Raw genomic sequence first — 21,014 nt, 5'->3', positions numbered from 1 at the left:
ACTCTTTTGAACACTACACCTTATTTTATCTATTTATTACTAAAAGATTTGCACTACATCCATACCAAATTTTTTGCATTAAAAAAATAAAAAGAGTTAGCATTTTTGTACCTCATTGTCTGTATTTTTACGTCATTGTACTTTAGGTTGTAATTTAGTTTGTATATTGTATATTTGTATAGTGTTGGGACTTTTTTTTTTTTACTGTATGAAGCACATTATCAGGGGCTCATAGAGAACCAAGCATTTCACTGAATGTACGGTACATGTACCTCATATGTGACAAATAAAACAAAACTTGAAACTTGTAGATGACAAACTTTGCCTTGTGTCAATAAATCAAACAGGGTATCTGCAGGTTTCAACAAGTTGAATGTACGACTTTTTAATACCACTTAGAGCTAAATATAATACCAATTTCACAACCATACTAGAAAAAAAACAACAACACATGTACACTAATTTAAATTCCTGCATGTTCCATACTAGCTCTCGGCAGACGCACCAAGCTCCCCCGGTAGCCCCGCAAAAAACATTTAATATATTTAATATTATTTCATCTCCCGACAGCCGGAGTGACCCCCCCCAAAAATGTAATACCTGTGCAAATGAAATGCAAGACTTTTGAATACCCCAACTCTTCCAATGGGGTAAGTTTGAAGAAAATTTTTAACACACACATGAAAGTTGTATAATTACCATCACAATATGTAAAACAAATATTTTTAATTTTTTTTTTTATCTAATCTAGTTTCATTAATTAATTAATAACTTTGAAAAATAGATGCTATTTCTAATCTGTCAGCTGTTCTATATTGCCAACAAGATTGTCTACATTCCATTCATTATACATAAATCATAATCAAGGAAAGTTAATTTAATAAATTTGTATCTTCCAAGTTTAATTTCAACAAGTTCAAGTGCAACTACATATGAACCATAATAATACAAATTATGATGATAATCACACACTTATTTTATATCATTGGAAAGCCCTAGTTGTTAGCTTCAAAATGGCACCAAATATGAGGTACTTTGAAATACCCAGTAACTAATATCTATCAAACCAATGCAATATCATGTTCAGGGATTTTCGGATAGACCTAGTAGAGTTTTTTAAGGCCCTAAATTGAGAATTATGAATGTAATACTTTTTAATACCCTGCAGATACCCGGTCAAAACATCGGTTTGCCGGTATAATCTAGGGCTGTCCCCGACTAAGGATTTGGATAGTCGACTATGATTGGATGAAATTGGACGATAGTCGACTATTAGTTGACTAAAAAAAAATATATATATATATATATATATATATATATATATATATATATATATATATATATATATATATATATATAATATATATATATATTATGTCTGAAGGAGTCGACTGAAGGCTTCTTGTTCTCTGCAAAAGCATGCAATTGGTCCACTGATGGATACATCTTGATATTTGTCTAGTCTAGTGTGTTCATTAGATGGGTGAAATCCTCTTTCAGTGCCTCTGTGCCTGTTTTCTCTGGTATGCGTGCCATTAGCGTTAGCCACGCTTCTAGGCCTCTTTTCTTTTGGAAAGAATGATAAAATTAAATTAAAAAAATTATACAAAAAAGATTATTTCTTTTTCTTTTGTATTCGACTAAGAGGTTGGCAGTCGACTACGGCTCCTTTCGACCGATTAGTCGACTAATCGACTAATAGGGGTCAGCCCTAGTATAATCGATCAATTCTTCATACCTTGGTAGATACTTATCAGGACCCATATTAGAAACGTCTTGAAGGAGAGTGGTCGACCCTGTGGGGGAAGAAATAAACAAGGTTGAGACATTAGTTTCATCATCTATATTAACTGTGTTTATGTTCAAAGTTAGTCTGGATCCTGTGGTGGTTCTGCTTTAATAAACACAGGTATTACCACAGCCTACATCACACGTGGCCAGTGGTGGAAGAAGTACACAGTTCCTTTACTTAAGTAAAAGTAGAAATACCCAGATAAATGAGTACTCTGGTAAAAGTCAAAGTCATCCATTAAAATTCTACTTAAGTAAAAGTATTTCTATTGAATGTACTTGAGTATCTAAAGTAAAAGTATGCATTCTACATAAGGTTTGTGTATCCCAGTGCTTGGGAGAATTCAATCCTCGATCCATTGACCTCTATAGGTTATGTTAAAGTGGTGTGTGGTCCAGTTATGCTGCTCTGATTAAAGGTTATGTTAAAGTGGTGTGTGGTCCAGTTATGCTGCTCTGATTAAAGGTTATGTTAAAGTGGTGTGTGGTCCAGTTATGCTGCTCTGATTAAAGGTTGTGTTAAAGTGGTATGTGGTCCAGTTATGCTGCTCTGATTAAAGGTTATGTTAAAGTGGTGTGTGGTCCAGTTAGGCTGCTCTGATTAAAGGTTGTGTTAAAATGGTATGTGGTCCAGTTACGCTGCTCTGATTAAAGGTTGTGTTAAAGTGGTATGTGGTCCAGTTATGCTGCTCTGATTAAAGGTTATGTTAAAGTGGTATGTGGTCCAGCTCTGCTGCTCTGATTAAAGGTTATGTTAAAGTGGTATGTGGTCCAGTTATGCTGCTCTGATTAAAGGTTATGTTAAAGTGGTACGTGGTCCAGTTACGCTGCTCTGACTAAAGGTTGTGTTAAAGTGGTATGTGGTCCAGTTATGCTGCTCTGATTAAAGGTTGTGTTAAAGTGGTATGTGGTCCAGTTATGCTGCTCTGATTAAAGGTTGTGTTAAAGTGGTATGTGGTCCAGTTATGCAGCTCTGATTACGTCCTCTTGAAGTTGACAGGTTTCAAATGTGAAAGAAAATAACCTTCATACATTTTAGTTTTACTAGTAACTGATGGGTTCAGATACATGTAGTGGAGTAAAAAGTACAATATTTCCTTTGAAATGTAGTGGAGTAAAAGAATACAGTTCCCTAAAATGAAAATACTCGAAATTGTACTTAAGTACAGTACTTGAGTACAAATACTTAGTTACTTTCCACCACTGCGTACGGGCGGCCATGGACTGAATACCTTCAGGAGATCCTTGTATAGTTCTGGATACAGCATGGCGACCTCCGACTTCACGTCTTTGTCCAGCACCAGGGAGAACACGGGGAACATGGTGTAGATGGTGGAGTAGCTGAAACAGAGACCCCTCACCGTCAGATTGACCCTCGCGCTTTGCGGTATTTCAACCACATCTCTGTATAGTTGTCACAGGATGCCATGGTTATTATAGTCCTGGTCGCCGACGACGTCATCATGACAAATATGCACGCGCAGAAGACCCGAAGCAGAAAGGAGCGTAATCCTGGTCAGAACAACCAGGCAGACTACAATATATTTGCATTTGTTAGCCATGCTAGCGATCTAAACAATCCAAATCCATGCCAAAGCTAGATATGTAAAAGGTGAAAGACTCTCACTCACAGCCATGCCGATTTGGCAAAATTACATCTAGCCGTTTTTCGTTTGAAACTACTTTTAGTCCGGGGGGAGTGCCATGGTTTCTCTATAGAGCCCCGTTGTACTTCTTTTGGCGCAGCAGCTTGCGCAGGTCCGGGTTAACTTAGTCATGTGTATGGCTGCAACGATTAGTCGACATAATCGACGACGTCGATCATAAAAACGTGTCGACGCCGTGGGCGGCTACGTGGCGTAGTGGGCAAGGCGCTCGCCACGAAATGCTGGAGACGCTGGGCTTGTCAGTTCGAGCCCAGCGCTCCACATTTGCTTTCAGTTTAGCTGGTCGTCCGTACTAATACACATTGGCCGTATTAGGGGGTGGGAAACTGATGGGTGGGGATCGGGCGTTGTGGACAGCGACTCCTACAGGTCGGTTGGTGCGCCTGCGCAGTAGAATCAGGAAGTGTCGGGGGCAGCGTGAGCCTCCCACGCGTTACTCCTCGCCACTGAGAGATCGAGCTGCGCAGGTGAAAAGATGCGACTGCTGTTACCTCAAGTACCGGTGCTATGTATGACTTAGTCCACATTGCAGCCGGCTTGTGGGAGGCAAGAAACAGCGTTCGTGACAGGAGAGGGTTGAATTGGATGATACGAAATTGGGATGGGAGAAAATATAGAAAAATGGGAGAAAAAGTGGATAAAAAAAAAAACGTGTCGACGCCGAATTTTTGCGTCGATGCGGCGTAAAAAAAGAAAAAAAAATATATATATATATTTTTTATACTTTTTTTTTTTGCACTACCTATCTTTGTGAAAGTGGCTTCTCAGCTCTGGTCCAGCTGAAGACAAAGCAGAGGAACAGATTGGACATTGAGCATGACCTCAGAGTTGCTTTGTCTACCGTCACCCCAGACTTTGAGACTCTTGTCAGGAGCAAACAACATCCCCAGTTATCCCATTAGTTCCCTGGGATGTTAAGCTAAGAAGTCTGCTAAGAAGGATATATTATTTATTATTTATTATTATTATTATTATTATTATTATTATTATTATTATTATTATTATTATTATTATTATTATTATTATTATTATTATTATTATTATTATTATTATTATTATTTTATTTCATTGTGTTTTTAGCCCTAGTTGCACTTTTGTTGCAACCCCAGTTATCCCATTAGTTCCCCCAAACTTACTGTCGGCCTGCTATGTTAAGCTAAGAAGTCTGCTAAGAGCCCGGAAAAGGAGCCGCGCCCACAGGAAGCAGAGATGGAGGGTGTGACAGAAATAATCGTTAGATTAGTCGACTAATCGAAAAAATAATCGACAGAAATAATCGTTCGATTAGTCGACTAATCGAAAAAATAAATCGACAGATTAGTCGACTACCAAAATAATCGTTAGTTGCAGCCCTAGTCACGTGACTCACTTGGTATTGCTGATTGGCTCGAACACGGTATGTTTGTAAACAGCGAACAGGTCTATAGTACACTTGTCGGTGCTCTCCATCTCCAAACTCCGCCCTCTTTACTCAATCCTCCAATCACAACTGTTGCTTTCCTCTGTGCAGACACGCTGCGACACGTTTTGTTTTTATGCAAGTGGTCCATTGTCACACGCCGTATGACAGCGCTCCCCTTTAGCACGAGACCAAGATAAACATAGATATGCATTCATGAAAATCTAGATAAACGTTTGTCAAGTATTTTATAGGCCTGTGTTACCAGTGATTGTTACTTCTCCTTTATATATCTCTTTTTGTTGTTGTTGTTGTCTATATGTGATCTATAGACCCAATGTTTGATTCATTGATTGACTGATGTGTTGCTCGATTTATTGAATTATAAAAACAGAAAAAGACATTCTTGTACAGTAGCGTATACAGTACAAGAGGATCCCCTTCAGGCTAAAGATGTTCTGGTTCTGTCTGCACAGAGAGGCCTCTTGTGACCCATCGTTTACAGCGCAGGAACCATCCGTCGTACGTCTCATAACTCGAGGCTACAGTCAGAGTTCAGTTCTCACCTCTGCTGTCGATGCTGTCGATGCAACTTTAACCAAAGAGAGCGAGATCTTCTGATTTACAGCATTTCGGGACGCAATTATGAAATGTTTTTAATATGGAATGTTCCTCAATAAAAACGTTACACGAGATGTTTAAATAACCATTTCAGTGATGTTTTGTAACTCTTTCCCATGTAGTGTCTACAATCATCTCTATGCCATCACTTTTATAGTCAAATTATTCAACAACAAAAAATTAACAACACAATGAAATTTTAACATTGTTTAAAATAAGCCCTTTGTGTTTTCTGCCTCTCCCAGCACTGGATAAAATGTGTTATTCTTTTGTCATTCTTGTGTATTCTTTAAATAAAAAAAACGGAAAATGAAACTAAATATACTCACACCCATAGATCACACAAACAAATTAAACCAAAGGTCTAACCCTGGCAACTGTGGTGAAAACAAACCAGCAACAAACACAAACCTTTTTATTTTTTTCCTTCTATTTATTTTTGGGCTTTTTCTGTATTTTTCACCCATCCCAATTTAGTCGTTATGCCAATTCCCTTCCTGGTCGTTGCACGCATTGCCCCACTGCCTCCTCCGATACATGTGGAGTCGCCAGCCGCTTCTTTTCACCTGACAGCGAGGAGTTTCACTGGGGGAATGTAACGCGTGCGGAGGTTCACGCTATTTCCCCCAGATCCCCTCCCTGCTGAACAGGCGCCCTGACCGACCAGTAGGAGCCGCGGTTTACAACGACCAGGACGCGTAAAGATTTTCCCTAACGCACTTTCGGTTCCGCGTTCGGGTTCCGCGATCTGATTGGCCACTGACGTTTCTCTCAGCGCCAATCGCGTTACGCCTATTTCTGCCTCTAACAGCCTGCTAGCTAGCTAACGCCTAGTTCCATCACTGGTTAAGCTTATAGGCGACTCTTTCGAAGTTGGTTAAGGTTAGAGTTTGGAATCAGGGCTGGCGTTCTATCGCCCTGCTCTAAACCAAACTCTAACCTTAACCAACTTCGAAAGAGTCGCCAAGCTTAACCAGTGATGGAACTAGGCGTTAGCTAGCTAGCAGGCTGTTAGCGGCAGAACTAGGCGTAACGCGATTGGCGCTGAGAGAAACGTCAGTGGCCAATCAGATCGCGGAACTGAAAGTGCGTTAGGGAAAATCTTTACGCGACCAGGACACATACCCCACCGGCTTCCCACCCGCTAACACTGCCAATTGTGTTAGTAGGGACGACTGACCAAGCCGGAAGTACCGCTGACCGCTGGATTCGATCCCAGAGTCTCTGCAGTGGTAGGCGAGTGCTTAGTCCCCTCATTTTCTGACACAACCTGGAAGCTACGTGGTTAGTGAAACAGGCGGTATGACACTGTCACAGCTAGACCAGGTATGATACTGTCACAGCTAGACCAGGTATGATACTGTCACAGCTAGACCAGGTATGATACTGTCACAGCTAGACCAGGTATGACACTGTCACAGCTAGACCAGGTATGACACTGTCACAGCTAGACCAGGTATGACACTGTCACAGCTAGACCAGGTATGACACTGTCACAGCTAGACCAGGTATGATACTGTCACAGCTAGACCAGGTATGACACTGTCACAGCTAGACCAGGTATGACACTGTCACAGCTAGACCAGGTATGACACTGTCACAGCTAGACCAGGTATGACACAGTCATACATAGAGATACTGTATGGTTGAAAATCAGCAATGTATTTTCTTTTTTTAATTAGTTTAATTTTTTTTGCGTGATATGAGTTTATGTTCTATAGCGCAGAGCCAGGAGGAAGAGGAAAGATGAGACCTAGTCAGGTAACATAGTGAACATGTGGCTGAAAATCTGGTTCATTTGCAATCTTTGTGTGGAGTTTTGCCTGCCTCAAAAAGCTACTTTTATTTTTTTGTTTTTAATATATTCTTTTTTAGTTACCTGCATTTTGTTATTTTTTACTTGATCAAACCAACCCAACTACAGTTTGACTGATATTACCTGGAGCACAATAATGTGATTTGTGAAAAATAACTAAAAACAACATTATGCATACTTTTGACAATAAATAAAATCAAAATTTGTTCTTACTTGCTTGCCTGGATAAATAAAGGTTATAGAAATGTAAAAAAAAATAAAAAGATTTTTTCTTTTTTTTGAAAACCAATAGATATTTTCCGATATCGGACGATAATATCGGTAGGCCGATAATATTGGACATCCCTATAACCTTTATTTACCCAGGCAAGCAAGTAAGAACAAATTCAGATTTTATTTATTGTCAAAAGTATGCATAATGTTGTGTTAATTCCACAACAATATATATGTAATGTTAACACTTTGGGTGCCGGAAAACGCTTTACAGCGTCATTCCCGGCCATGCTCAAGTTGCCGAAGGACGCTTTACAGCGTCTTTAATATCAATATTTCAGAAATCTGTGATCGGATTCATATTTCCCCTCCGCTGGCCTGAGATCCACCAGGAGGACCCACTGAGCTCTCTGGCGGTTCAGGAGCGCCATCTGGTGGCCGATCGGCGCAATCACCAAACAGGAAGTGCTGTGGAGGTTGTGCTGGTCGGCCATATTACTTCCGGGCACTCGGTTTGGCTCCCGGCACTCTGGCTCGTCACAATATATAGCGATCCATTGCCAATAACTCGATAAACAACATGATTTGGACGTATATAGTATTATACAAGCTGGAAATGGTTCATCAGGATAAACATCCCATAATCGAAAACGGTCTACACCACACTGATCGTCCAACGGCGCGAGGAAGATCCGGTAAGATTCAGCGTTATTTTTGAACGTGTTCCATATAAACTGTTATGATGAACATATGACCCACACTAGATGAATGATATAACGCTGCCCACGGAATTATAAACGATCCCCCGCCCATCCGGTCATCATCAGATCATACGTAGATCATTCTAGAAGTACGTCCAATTGAAATTTTTTATATCGCCCGATTGCCATCAAACTGTATTTCATCATCAATATAATGCATTTGGGGCTATAGATCACGTTCTGGAGAAAGCTGCAGAAAGAGATGAAAACATACTTATACATTAGACCATACTTTACTATGAATATGTGAATGAAAAAGTTTAACGTTGCTACACAATGAACAATACATATAGGACTTTGAATGGGCCCTAATAATGGCAATGTAGCAATAGAATTTAAAAAGTTATAGCCATGCAAAGAAGGGGTACTTCTCCATAGACAAATAGAGCTGGCAATCTATGGTATATCATGAATTTAACCCATGGCACCCAAAGTGTTAATTACTTGAAATTATAAAAAAAAAAAAACTGCATATATCGGTATCGGTTGATATCGGCATCGGAAATTAACAGTTGGACAATACCGGTATATCGGTATCAGTAAAAAAGCCAATATCGAGCATCCCTACTAAAAACTGAGATATGTGTTTTTTGCAAGCGAACTCTTCAGATACACAAGTTGGGTCCGAGCCGTTTCCCTGGCAACAGAATCCTCCTGAAAAGGTCTATCATTTACAATTATACCCAAACCCTCTAACACACACAAGATGTTACAGGCGGGTCCTGCTCACATCCAGTTCTCCAGTGGTTTGAATAAAGGAAACGCCAGAGGAACAGGCTGCCAGAGGAACAGGCTGCCAACGCGCCAACATGATACATCATCATCACTATGTAGAGTGGCTCACTCACCCAATCACCAGGAAGCCTTGGTAGAGAGGAACAGAAGCGAAGTAGAAGACCGAGGAGAAGACAGCCTGAGGGAGAGAGGGAGAGGGGGGGATGGGGAGAGAGAGGGAGAGGGGGAGAGGGATGGGGAGAGAGAGAGAGAGGGGGGAGGGGGGGGAGAGGGGGAGAGAGGGGGGGAGGGAGGGGGAGAGAGAGAGAGACAGAGAGGGGGGGAGGGAGAGGGAGCGAGAGAGAGAGAGGATGGGAGAGCGGATGGGAGGGAGGGAGGGGGAGAGAGAGAGACAGAGAGAGATAGAGAGAGAGAGAGAGAGAGAGAGAGAGAGAGAGAGAGAGAGAGAGAGAGAGAGAGAGAGAGAGAGAGGGAGAGAGAGAGACAGAGAGAGACAGAAATAGAGAGAGAAAGAGAGAGGGAAAGAGGGAGAGAGGGTGGGAGGGAGAGGGACACAAACAATAAATGAGTCATCATTTGTGCTTCGTCTCATATCAATCCTCTGATGGCATTAGGAGAGGCATCAAAAGAAATCTGTGTCAGCTCTACAGACTCAAATATCACAATTAATGGGGTCAAATACATGAGTCATGATTTGTGCTTCGTATCCATCAGGAGGAATGTGTCGACTACAGTATGCAGACTCGTACATCATGAGAAATTGGGGCAAATGCATGATGGATGTGTCAGAGATGGAAAGGCCAGTGAAGCGGCATTTGTCTGAACCCCAAAAGGCGGGACTTCTAGTCAGATGAGTGACATAGTAAACATGTACCACAAATCTGCCGTAGCAACACTGATGCACAACACACAGGGTGAACAGACGATGACTTCGCTAAAACACACAAGTACTTTCTTAACCCTTTCACAACCACACTACAGAAGGTTAACCTTTCACTACCCCACTAATAGACGGTTAACCGTCTGTAGTGTGGCAGTGAAAGGGTTAACCGTCTGTAGTGTGGCAGTGAAAGGGTTAGCCCTTTGTCGTGTGGCGGTGAAAGGGTTAACCCTCTGTAGTGTCGCAGTGAAAGGGTTAACCCTTTTGTAGTGTGGTAGTGAAAGGGTTAACCTTCTGTAGTGTCGCAGTGAAAGGGTTAACCCTTATGTAGTGTGGTAGTGAAAGGTTAACCTTCTGTAGTGTCGCAGTGAAAGGGTTAACCCTTTTGTAGTGTGGTAGTGAAAGGTTAACCTTCTGTAGTGTCGCAGTGAAAGGGTTAACCCTTTTGTAGTGTGGTAGTGAAAGGGTTAACCTTCTGTAATGTTGCAGTGAAAGGGTTAACCCTTCTGTAGTGTGGTAGTGAAAGGTTAACCTTCTGTAGTGTGGTAGTGAAAGGGTTAACCTTCTGTAGTGTGGTAGTGAAAGGTTAACCTTCTGTAGTGTTGTAGTGAAAGGTTAACCTTGTGTAGTGTGGTAGTGAAAGGTTAACCTTCTGTAGTGTGGCAGTGAAATGGTTAACCTTCTGTAGTGTGGTAGTGAAAGGGTTAACCTTCTGTAGTGTGGTAGTGAAAGTTTAACCTTCTGTAGTGTGGTAGTGAAAGGGTTAACCGTCTGTAGTGTGGTAGTGAAAGGGTTAACCATCTGTAGTGTGGTAGTGAAAGGGTTAACCTTCTGTAGTGTGGTAGTGAAAGTTTAACCCTCTGTAGTGTGGTAGTGAAAGGTTAACCATCTGTAGTGTGGTAGTGAAAGGGTTAACCATCTGTAGTGTGGTAGTGAAAGGGTTAACCTTATGTAGTGTGGTAGTGAAAGTTTAACCCTCTGTAGTGTGGTAGTGAAAGGTTAACCTTCTGTAGTGTGGTAGTGAAAGTTTAACCTTCTGTAGTGTGGTAGTGAAAGGGTTAACCTTCTGTAGTGTGGTCGTGAAAGGGTTAACCCTCTGTAGTATGGTAGTGAAAGTTTAACCCTCTGTAGTGTGGTAGTGAAAGGGTTAACCCTCTGTAGTGTGGCAGTGAAAGTTTAACCCTCTGTAGTGTGGTAGTGAAAGGGTTAACCCTCTGTAGTGTGGTAGTGAAAGTTTAACCCTCTGTAGTGTGGTAGTGAAAGTTTAACCCTCTGTAGTGTGGTAGTGAAAGTTTAACCCTCTGTAGTGTGGTAGTGAAAGGGTTAACCCTCTGTAGTGTGGTAGTGAAATGATTAAAGTGAAACAAAGTTCGACCACATCGCTGCCGTCACAGTGCCACCGACTGACGCTCGCGTGTGATTATGCGACACGTGCACGGCGACGGTACGGGGGCGAGCCAGCTGGCCCCAGCGGCGCGGGACCGATCACAGCGGCGAGCGGTTGTGGCCCGGGGGGGGGGGGGGGCGGAGGGGGTAATGTGAGACCTGTGGGCCTCACTCACTGAACCCCCTGAGGTCCAACCCCGAGTGAGTCACAGCCCTTCCCTCCACGGCGTGGGCTGAGGCTGAGGCTGGACGAGGACAGAGGGGGTGGAGGTGGGACGCTCAGGAAGGGCACCGCGTCTGAATCATCGGGGACGGACCCCACCCTACCGCCGATTACCCCCCTGGCCCTTCTCTCAGCCTCGCCCCACCCACCCGAGTCAGACTTAAAGTGCCTTAAGTGGTATTTCTTTTGGTTAAAATAAGTGTATCCTTTCGCACTTTATCCAATCAGTAGAGAGAACCCTAAATAAATAAAAAAAACTAGTTGCTAAAGTAAAATAATCTACCAGTGCGGTAAGCCAATTTGGCTTGGTAAGATTTCTTGAAATAAGTAAAAATATCCAGGGTTTCCAGCAGAGTGGAGGGACTGGGAGGCACGCTTCAACACTCTCTGATGTCACTCTTACACGCATGCTCATATGGCGATGATAATTATAATTTAGGACCTGCTCAGAGGTCATTAATCGGCATGCATGCGATGCATGTATGCGATTCGTCTCTGCGATTAACCCATCCCGTCGTCCTTCCCCCCCATGGGCAGCCGGGAGCAGATAGGGCGTCAACGTGAGCCGTGCCAGGGGACCAATCCAAGTGCTCCTGTCCGTCTTCGTCAAGGACGCCACAGCGTTAGCGATCTGTTGTTGTGCATGTTTTTCCATTGGGTTTATCTTATCGGGGGGGAAACCCTTGCGAGCACAGAGGGGGAGAACATGCAAACTCCACACAGAGAGGCCTGGGAGATACCCCACCTGGGTACCTGGCATCATGGAAACCTGGTCCCCAAGCGGGAATCGAACCCTGGACCTTCTTGCTGTGAGGCGACAGTGTTTAACCACTACACCACCGTGCCGCTGATGGCTTCGGTGCTGATAGATGTGCTCGTATGGTGCTGATTTGGGATGTCCTACCGATATTATCGGCCGATATTGACATTCAAATGTAATATCGGAAATTATTGGTATCGGTTAAAAAAATTTTTTTTTTTTTTTTTTTACATTTATTTACCAAGCAAGTAAGAACAAATTATTATTTTATTTATTGTCAAAAGTATGCATAATGTTGTGTTAATTCCACGACAAGAGATATGTAATGTTAATTACCTGAAATTATTCCGGTTTTTTTGGGGGGAAAACCCTGCATATATCGGTATCGGTTGATATCGGTATCGGAAATTAAGAGTTGGACAATATCGGTATATCGGATATCGGTAAAAAAAAGCCAATATCGAACATCCCTAGTGCTGACGGCCCGGCCTACCTGCATGGTGCTGATAGATGTGCTCGTATGGTGCTGACGGCCCGGGCTCCTACCTGCATGGTGCTGACGGCCCGGGCTCCTACCTGCATGGTGCTGATGCCCGGCCTCCTACCTGCATGGTGCTGATGGTGGCCCGGCCTCCTACCTGCATGGTGCTGATGCACAGGCTCCTGTGGATGACGAACTGGCTGAGGGCCGCGGACCTCTTGTAGCTGTTCCTGCCGTGGACCATCAGCAGGCGGCCCAAGTGCTTGAACTGAGTCACGGAGAAGTCGGCGGCCAGCGAGGCCTGTTTCCCTTCCTGTCAGGAGACACGTGGAGGAGGGAACGTGAGTAAAGGAGCAGGAGGAGGAGGAGGAGGAGGAGGAGGAGGAGGAGGAGGAGGGAGTAAAGGAGGAGGAGGAGGGAGTAGAGGAGGAGGAGGAGGGAACGTGGGCTGGAGGAGGAGGAGGAGGAGGAGGAGGAGGAGGGAGTAGAGGAGGAGGAGGAGGAGGGAGTAAAGGAGGAGGAGGAGGGAGTAGAGGAGGAGGAGGGAACGTGGGCTGGAGGAGTCAAATACACAAACCTTTATGAATAAACCTGCTGAATTCTGAGTGTGTGAGCCGTCGTTATTAAAAAGGTCAGAATATTGAGCAGGTGACTTATAATGTGAGCAAGGAAGCCATCTTGACAGGTAACGGGGGAAGAACTCCGTTAGATCTCAGGATTCACTATAATGCACGACGTCCAACAGCGGTTGCTGGGTTTATTATTGCAGAACATGATTTGCAGGTTGGTAGAATCTGCACACTGAGGTATAATCTCTAGACGTCTTTATTTATCGGACAACATTCCATCGTGGATCAAAACTGATTAATAAACATGTCTACGGGTTCTACCTTCAAAAACGAGAACTCTTTGATTCACATAACGGAGTCCATGATTTTTTGTCCGATCCCTCAATTTTGTTAGGCCAATTCACTGGGAGAGCGAAGGTTCACGCTATCTGCCCCCGGATCTGCTCCTGCCCTGACAACCAGGACGACCGGGACTCAAACCCTGCCGCCCGATGATGTTCGTAGGGACGACGACCTACCAAGCGGGAGGCAACGCTGCCGGGAATCGAACCCCCGTGGTAGGCCGGCGCTTAGACCTCTACACTCTCCAGCTGCGCCGGAATCTTGCTTCACTTTACTATCATTCTGTTACAGTCTACTAGGGCTGACCCCTATTAGTCGACTAATCGGTCGAAAGGAGCCGTAGTCGACTGGCCAACCTCTTAGTCGAATATAATAATAATAATAATAATAATAATAATAATAATAATACTTTTTTTTATCATTCTTTCCAAAAGAAAAGCCTAGAAGCGTGGCTAACGCTAATTGCACGCATACCAGAGGCTAACTGCCTACGAAAACAGGCACAGAGGCACTGAAAGAGGATTTCACCCATCTAATGAACACACTAGACTAGACCAATATCAACATGTATCCATCAGTGGACCAATTGCATGCTTTTGCAGAGGACAAGAAGCCTTCAGTCGACTCCTTCAGACATTAAGCACCCCCCACAGCCCAAATGGAATGATACAAAAAAAATTAAAAATAAAAATTGTAGACCAATAGTCGACTAACGGCACATTTTGGCCAATCATAGTCGACCATCCAAATCCTTAGTCGGGGACAGCCCTACAGTCTACACACAAGACCAGATTCTCAAAGAAAAGGCAAGATAATTGTCTGTGTGGCCCCATGCAAGTGCCCCCCCCGTGTGTGTGTGTGTGAATGTGAGCTAATCCCTGTGACGTGATACGCTGATGATACAGGCCTTACAAGACCTTTACTTCCACTTTAGCACAATGACCATTCTGTCACCCGCTCTTCCTGCTACAGTGCAACACACAAGACAGATTCTGGTACGAGAGAGAGAAAGGAACCATCTGTGTGCACGAGTCCCTCCACATCTGTGTGCTGGTATGTATGTGCATGTGCCGATGTGACCATGTGACATGCTGCATTCCATGATAACTTGAGGTCGGAAATTCCGACTTCCTACTGGGAGAAATCGAATGAAAAACGCTGTGTCAACTCGGAGTTGTTCCTGGTCGCAAACCCGGGTGCGATCTCTCAACGCCCCCAGTTCGAGCCTCAGCGTCACTTGGCGTGATTTCAACACGGCCAAACGTTAATGTTGTTATTAGCTGTCTTGAAGAGTACATTTGTGGTGCGGCTGGGTACCTCCGGCTTGGTCAGGGGGGGGGGGGAGACTCCTCACTGTCAGGTGAAAATAAGCGGCTGGCGACTCCACATGTATCGGAGGAGGCATGTGGTAGTCTACACCCTCCCCAAACTGACAGTAGGGCAGCATGTGGTAGTCTACACCCTCCCCAAACTGACAGTAGGGCAGCATGTGGTAGTCTACACCCTCCCCAGACTGACAGTAGGGCAGCATGTGGTAGTCTACACCCTCCCCAGACCGACAGTAGGGCAGCATGTGGTAGTCTACACCCTCCCCAAACTGACAGTAGGGCAGCATGTGGTAGTCTACACCCTCCCCAGACCGACAGTAGGGCAGCATGTGGTAGTCTACACCCTCCCCAGACCCACAGTAGGGCAGCATGTGGTAGTCTACACCCTCCCCAGACCGACAGTAGGGTAGCATGTGGTAGTCTACACCCTCCCCAAACTGACAGTAGGGCAGCATGTGGTAGTCTACACCCTCCCCAGACTGACAGTAGGGCAGCATGTGGTAGTCTACACCCTCCCCAGACTGACAGTAGGGCAGCATGTGGTAGTCTACACCCTCCCCAGACCCACAGTAGGGCAGCATGTGGTAGTCTACACCCTCCCCAGACCGACAGTAGGGTAGCATGTGGTAGTCTACACCCTCCCCAAACTGACAGTAGGGCAGCATGTGGTAGTCTACACCCTCCCCAGACTGACAGTAGGGCAGCATGTGGTAGTCTACACCCTCCCCAGACCGACAGTAGGGTAGCATGTGGTAGTCTACACCCTCCCCAAACTGACAGTATGGCAGCATGTGGTAGTCTACACCCTCCCCAAACTGACAGTAGGGCAGCATGTGGTAGTCTACACACCCTCCCCAAACTGACAGTAGGGTAGCATGTGATAGTCTACACACCATCCCCAAACTGACAGTAGGGCAGCATGTGGTAGTCTACACCCTCCCCAGACCGACAGTAGGGCAGCATGTGGTAGTCTACACCCTCCCCAAACTGACAGTAGGGCAGCATGTGGTAGTCTACACCCTCCCCAGACTGACAGTAGGGCAGCATGTGGTAGTCTACACCCTCCCCAGACCGACAGTAGGGCAGCATGTGGTACTGGTAGTCTACACCCTCCCCAGACCGACAGTAGGGTAGCATGTGGTAGTCTACACCCTCCCCAGACTGACAGTAGGGCAGCATGTGGTAGTCTACACCCTCCCCAGACCGACAGTAGGGCAGCATGTGATAGTCTACACCCTCCCCAGACCGACAGTAGGGCAGCATGTGGTAGTCTACACCCTCCCCAGACCGACAGTAGGGCAGCATGTGATAGTCTACACCCTCCCCAGACCACCAGTAGGGCAGCATGTGGTAGTCTACACCCTCCCCAGACCGACAGTAGGGCAGCATGTGGTAGTCTACACCCTCCCCAAACTGACAGTAGGGTAGCATGTGATAGTCTACACCCTCCCCAAACTGACAGTAGGGTAGCATGTGATAGTCTACACCCTCCCCAAACTGACAGTAGGACAGCATGTGGTAGTCTACACCCTCCCCAGACCGACAGTAGGGCAGCATGTGGTAGTCTACACCCTCCCCCAAACCGACAGTAGGGCAGCATGTGGTAGTCTACACCCTCCCCAAACTGACAGTAGGACAGCATGTGATAGTCTACACCCTCCCCAAACTGACAGTAGGGCAGCATGTGGTAGTCTACACCCTCCCCAAACTGACAGTAGGACAGCATGTGGTAGTCTCTACACCCTCCCCAAACTGACAGTATGGCAGCATGTGATAGTCTACACCCTCCCCAGACCAACAGTAGGGCAGCATGTGGTAGTCTACACCCTCCCCAGACTGACAGTAGGGCAGCATGTGATAGTCTACACCCTCCCCAGACCGTCAGTAGGGCAGCATGTGGTAGTCTGCACCCTCCCCAGACCGACAGTAGGGCAGCATGTGATAGTCTACACCCTCCCCAGACCGACAGTAGGGCAGCATGTGGTAGTCTACACCCTCCCCAGACTGACAGTAGGGCAGCGTGTGATAGTCTACACCCTCCCCAGACCGACAGTAGGGCAGCATGTGGTAGTCTACACCCTCCCCAAACTGACAGTAGGGCAGCATGTGATAGTCTATACCCTCCCCAAACTGACAGTAGGGCAGCATGTGATAGTCTACACACCCTCCCCAAACTGACAGTAGGGCAGCATGTGGTAGTCTACTCTACACCCTCCCCAGACAGACAGTGGGGCAATACACGCAACATGACCAAAGCGGGGCTTGCAACTCACTTTTCAATGCCCCAAAGGTGTTTAATTGTGACAAACTTAAACACCTTTGGAGCAGTGAAAAGTGAGTTGCGAGCCCCCGCTTTGTTCATGTACTACTGTTTTTACAGTTCGCCAATGCACGCAACACCCAAGCATAAGATAAAATAAATAAATAGAAAGAAAAAAAAAAGTAAAAATTGCCAAAGAAGTTTAGCGTGAGCAGCATCCATGTTTTTCTGGCTTTGTAGCTGAAACGCATGTAGATTATAGGAGACGACGTGTTCCCCACTTCTAACTTCCGAGCATAAATGAACCCAGCACGACACAAACACTCTTAGGCCATGTTTAGACGGAGAGAGTCTGAACAGAAACCGTAAAAGTCGACTTGCGGTCTCACTTTTAATGTTGCGTTTAGACTAGCGTTTTGGGATGGAATTCTGCGTGCAGACGACGCTGTAACGACTCGAGACGACGGAGCCCCGCTGTCACACGATTGGCGCATATGTCACATGACGTGCTGTGAAGACCCGCCCTACTCTGCCTCTGATTCGCAGACTGTGGGTGGGGGAATGTGATTGGACCAAAGCAGAGTCACTCACATACAGTGGCTCCAGTCACTAATAGTTGCGATAGCCGCGGGACAGATTCTTGTGTATTTAAAAGTACTGCCAATGTAGCCTTCAGGTGATCGCCATGGATAGAATCAGACATGCTTTGTTTACGCTTCTAGGCTACTGGCGCATGTGATGTAAGCAGTACGCGCGACGAGAGCCTTGAGAACCCTTTCGTCATAGTTTTATGCGGTTTGACAGTTTAGATGATAGCGCAAAGGTTTATCGTTTCTAGGAATTCCACCCAGGAAGGTGGTCTCACTTTTTTGCGGTTTCTCCCCGTAAAAACGCTGTTGCCGTATAAACAAAAGGCACATCCGAAAAAATATTTTTGCGGATTCACCTGCTAGCGTTTCCGTCTAAACAGGGTCTTACTATGCCCAGAACCCGGACCTCTGGAACCACAGGTACCACTGCTGGCCTGGGCTTGAATCCCGGGCCAGAACCTTCTCTCCCGTGTCTCCCCTACTCTGTCTCCCTTCTCAGCTTTCGGTCTCAATTAAGAAAAAGAGAAAATCTGAGGCGCGTGGTCATCCAACTACCCAAAGTTCTCCTACTTCTTCTACTAAACTGTATCAGCCGGAATATAAGTAGGTTTTTTTTCCCTGCAAAAGTGAAGTCGTCTCGTAATTTGCGGACTATAGGAAATTGTATGACATGTTCTGTGGCCCAGATAGCCACTAGCAAGCTAGTATCGCACAACATGTGTGTGAATCAATGTGAACTATACCATGGCCTGGGTGAATAATTCTGATTGGTTGGCAGGTGTCCATTAAAACACCTACCACCATCCAGCCAAACCGTCCCGATCACCGTTCTAAATGAACGTGCCTTGTGTGGACTCGCTACATAATATATCCTGCGAGCTGATGTTATGCTAGCAGGCGTTACGGTCGCTAGAGTTGCCTAAGGTTAGTGTTGTGAAGGATCAGATTAAACCGAATATATATATTTATTTATGGATATATATTTAATAGTATTTGTATATCGTTTGATATCCCTTGTATATTCCTTGTACATATACACGGAATATCCCTTTATTCTACTACAGCCCATAATAGTTCATTCTCTTATTGGACAAAAGGACCAGGCGCCAGGGACAAGCCCCTGGCGTTCAAGTTCAAAGGTACCGACGAGACATGCCCTTACTAGCCTCAGCTCCGCGCAGGAATACGGCTACCGAAAGCAGAGCGGCACTACTTGTCCACCGTGCATATAAATATGGCGCAAGAAATGTAGAATTCCTCTTAGTCCTTTACCCTTCTACCCAACTAAGTAACAAGACGTGAAGCCTCACCCCACGATACCGCGTGCGGTGTAGTACGGCCTGTTTGGCCTTAGAATAGCAGTGAGACCTCGTGCGAATTAATAGCTGAATTGCCAGAGTTTGGCACCGTATTTCTATTAAGTAATAATAGTCTATTATGTATGGTGCATCGTTCGGTTAGAGTTCTAAAGTGAGCAGCACCCCCATCGTTTCCTCGCGTTATCTAGAGTCTTAACCAGGTTGGGCAGACCACGCGTGGTGCTTTCATCCGAGGAGTTCTAGGCGAGGACAAGTGGACCTGCACATTGGATTACCTACCCCGACGACTGCTGAGCCCTATACGGCATGGAATATCTATTTGCTTTGGTGCTTTGATTTGTGGAGCGGATAATCGCCAACACCGGTGAGTGTTGGATTTACCCCGAGAGGAGCCAAGGTGAGACGGCGCTCAGACCAGACTGAGGTCGCCTCGCTTCTTCTTCGTTGTGGACCGACAGCTACAGCTATCGTCTACAAGAGAGCCCAAGTGTATTCATCTGTGGATCAAGGTTCTACGGGCACTGTGTTCTGTACCTGAACTCTCCCTGGAAATCGTTGACCAGACGGGATACAGCTGACGGCTCTCCTACCCCCCCTACTGGCTTACAACCGGCGGGACCCCTTCAGTATATTATCCAGCTATAATCATTAAGTGACCATCGCTATAATTCCCTAAGAGCCAGGTTGTATACTTGCTTCCTGTGTAACCAGAGATTGGACATTCAGTGTTGATTTGCCTACGAGTACTCATTTGCCTTACAAGAGCATTCAATTCAAATCATAAATGTAATAAGTAACTATTATATGTACCCTTTGCTATATATTAAATATTTGACTATTACCTTTGTGTGGACCTGATTTCATATGTGGGAAAGTGTTCATCATACTTAGATATCGTGTACTGTATGGCCAGTAATTAAAGTACATAAAGCGGTAGTGGTTTAATGATACCATACTTATCAATACAGTCAGGGAATTGTACCCCTCAGTTACAGTTAGCAAACAGTTAATGTGATCCAACGGTATGTTTAACACAAAGCTAAGGTAGCTATCCGGCTGTCTACCCCCTCCTCCTAAAAAATACATTCACGATCAACTACTGTATGCTGTACTCTCAGTGACAGTCTGTCAGCAGCAGATTCAAGTAGCAAGTTGTAATTTATCGCCACGCTGAAAAAATGTATCTATGAATATCAACATTGAGCTGGGTCCATTTGTGTTTATAGTCGTATTAATTTTGGTTGGAAATCCAGTGACTTGAGTGACAGTAGGCTATGTATCGAGCCTTCATCTGCCTTGTCCTCGGAACACCACAAGGTGACGATAAAGTACCACAATTTTATTTTTATTTTAAGTAAAGTAGACGACTGAATAGCTACCTAAGCTTTGTGTTAAACATACTGCGAGAGCACATTCACTGTTTGCAAACCTTATGCAACGCTAGCGACCGTAATGCCTGCTAGCATAACATTATCTTTCTGACAGCAAACAACAGACTAGCTCCAGGTATTATTCAGATTCCCCGATGTCACAAGTGTTAATGTTGAATGCAAAATTCATGGAAATATGAATAAATGCTCCTTACTTTTATATATACATATATATATATATATATATATATATTTTTTTTTTTATCTTTGGCCGTCGGCCATAAGGGATAAAAGGGATAATGCCCTTCGAGACGAACATTAACATATTTTAATGGACTCTGCGTGGGTACACCTTTACGCCTCCACCTCAGCCATTAAAATATGTTAATGCCCCAGGCGCTCTGTCCTTTCATACCAGGCCCCGAGCCAAACATGTCGTCAGCCATTATATCCCTTACATAATGTGAACTGGTGATAAACAACACCCTTTACTTCAACAGAAT

General features: G+C 44.9%; 1 protein-coding gene across 1 annotated transcript in view; it reads right to left on the bottom strand.

Annotated features, from left to right (window-relative positions):
- The window catches only part of atp9a (ATPase phospholipid transporting 9A), a gene marked incomplete at its 3' end in the record, with an annotated part of 158,607 nt that overhangs the window by 48,640 nt on the left and 88,953 nt on the right, over positions 1–21,014 (bottom strand). Inside the window, exons 20-23 of the mRNA XM_084313334.1 lie at positions 12,891–13,046; positions 9,117–9,181; positions 3,024–3,132; positions 1,739–1,796 (exon numbers count right to left, since the gene is read on the bottom strand). Of these exons, the coding sequence (XP_084169460.1) occupies positions 1,739–1,796; positions 3,024–3,132; positions 9,117–9,181; positions 12,891–13,046 (388 nt within the window). The remainder of the gene's footprint in view (positions 1–1,738; positions 1,797–3,023; positions 3,133–9,116; positions 9,182–12,890; positions 13,047–21,014) is intronic.

The sequence above is a fragment of the Notolepis coatsorum genome, assembly GCF_963971535.1.
Source record: "Notolepis coatsorum genome assembly, chromosome: 4".
NCBI classification, from domain to species: Eukaryota; Metazoa; Chordata; class Actinopteri; order Aulopiformes; family Paralepididae; genus Notolepis; species Notolepis coatsorum.
The sequence above is the reverse complement of the archived record's forward strand: the minus strand, read 5'-3'. Positions and strand labels throughout refer to the sequence as shown.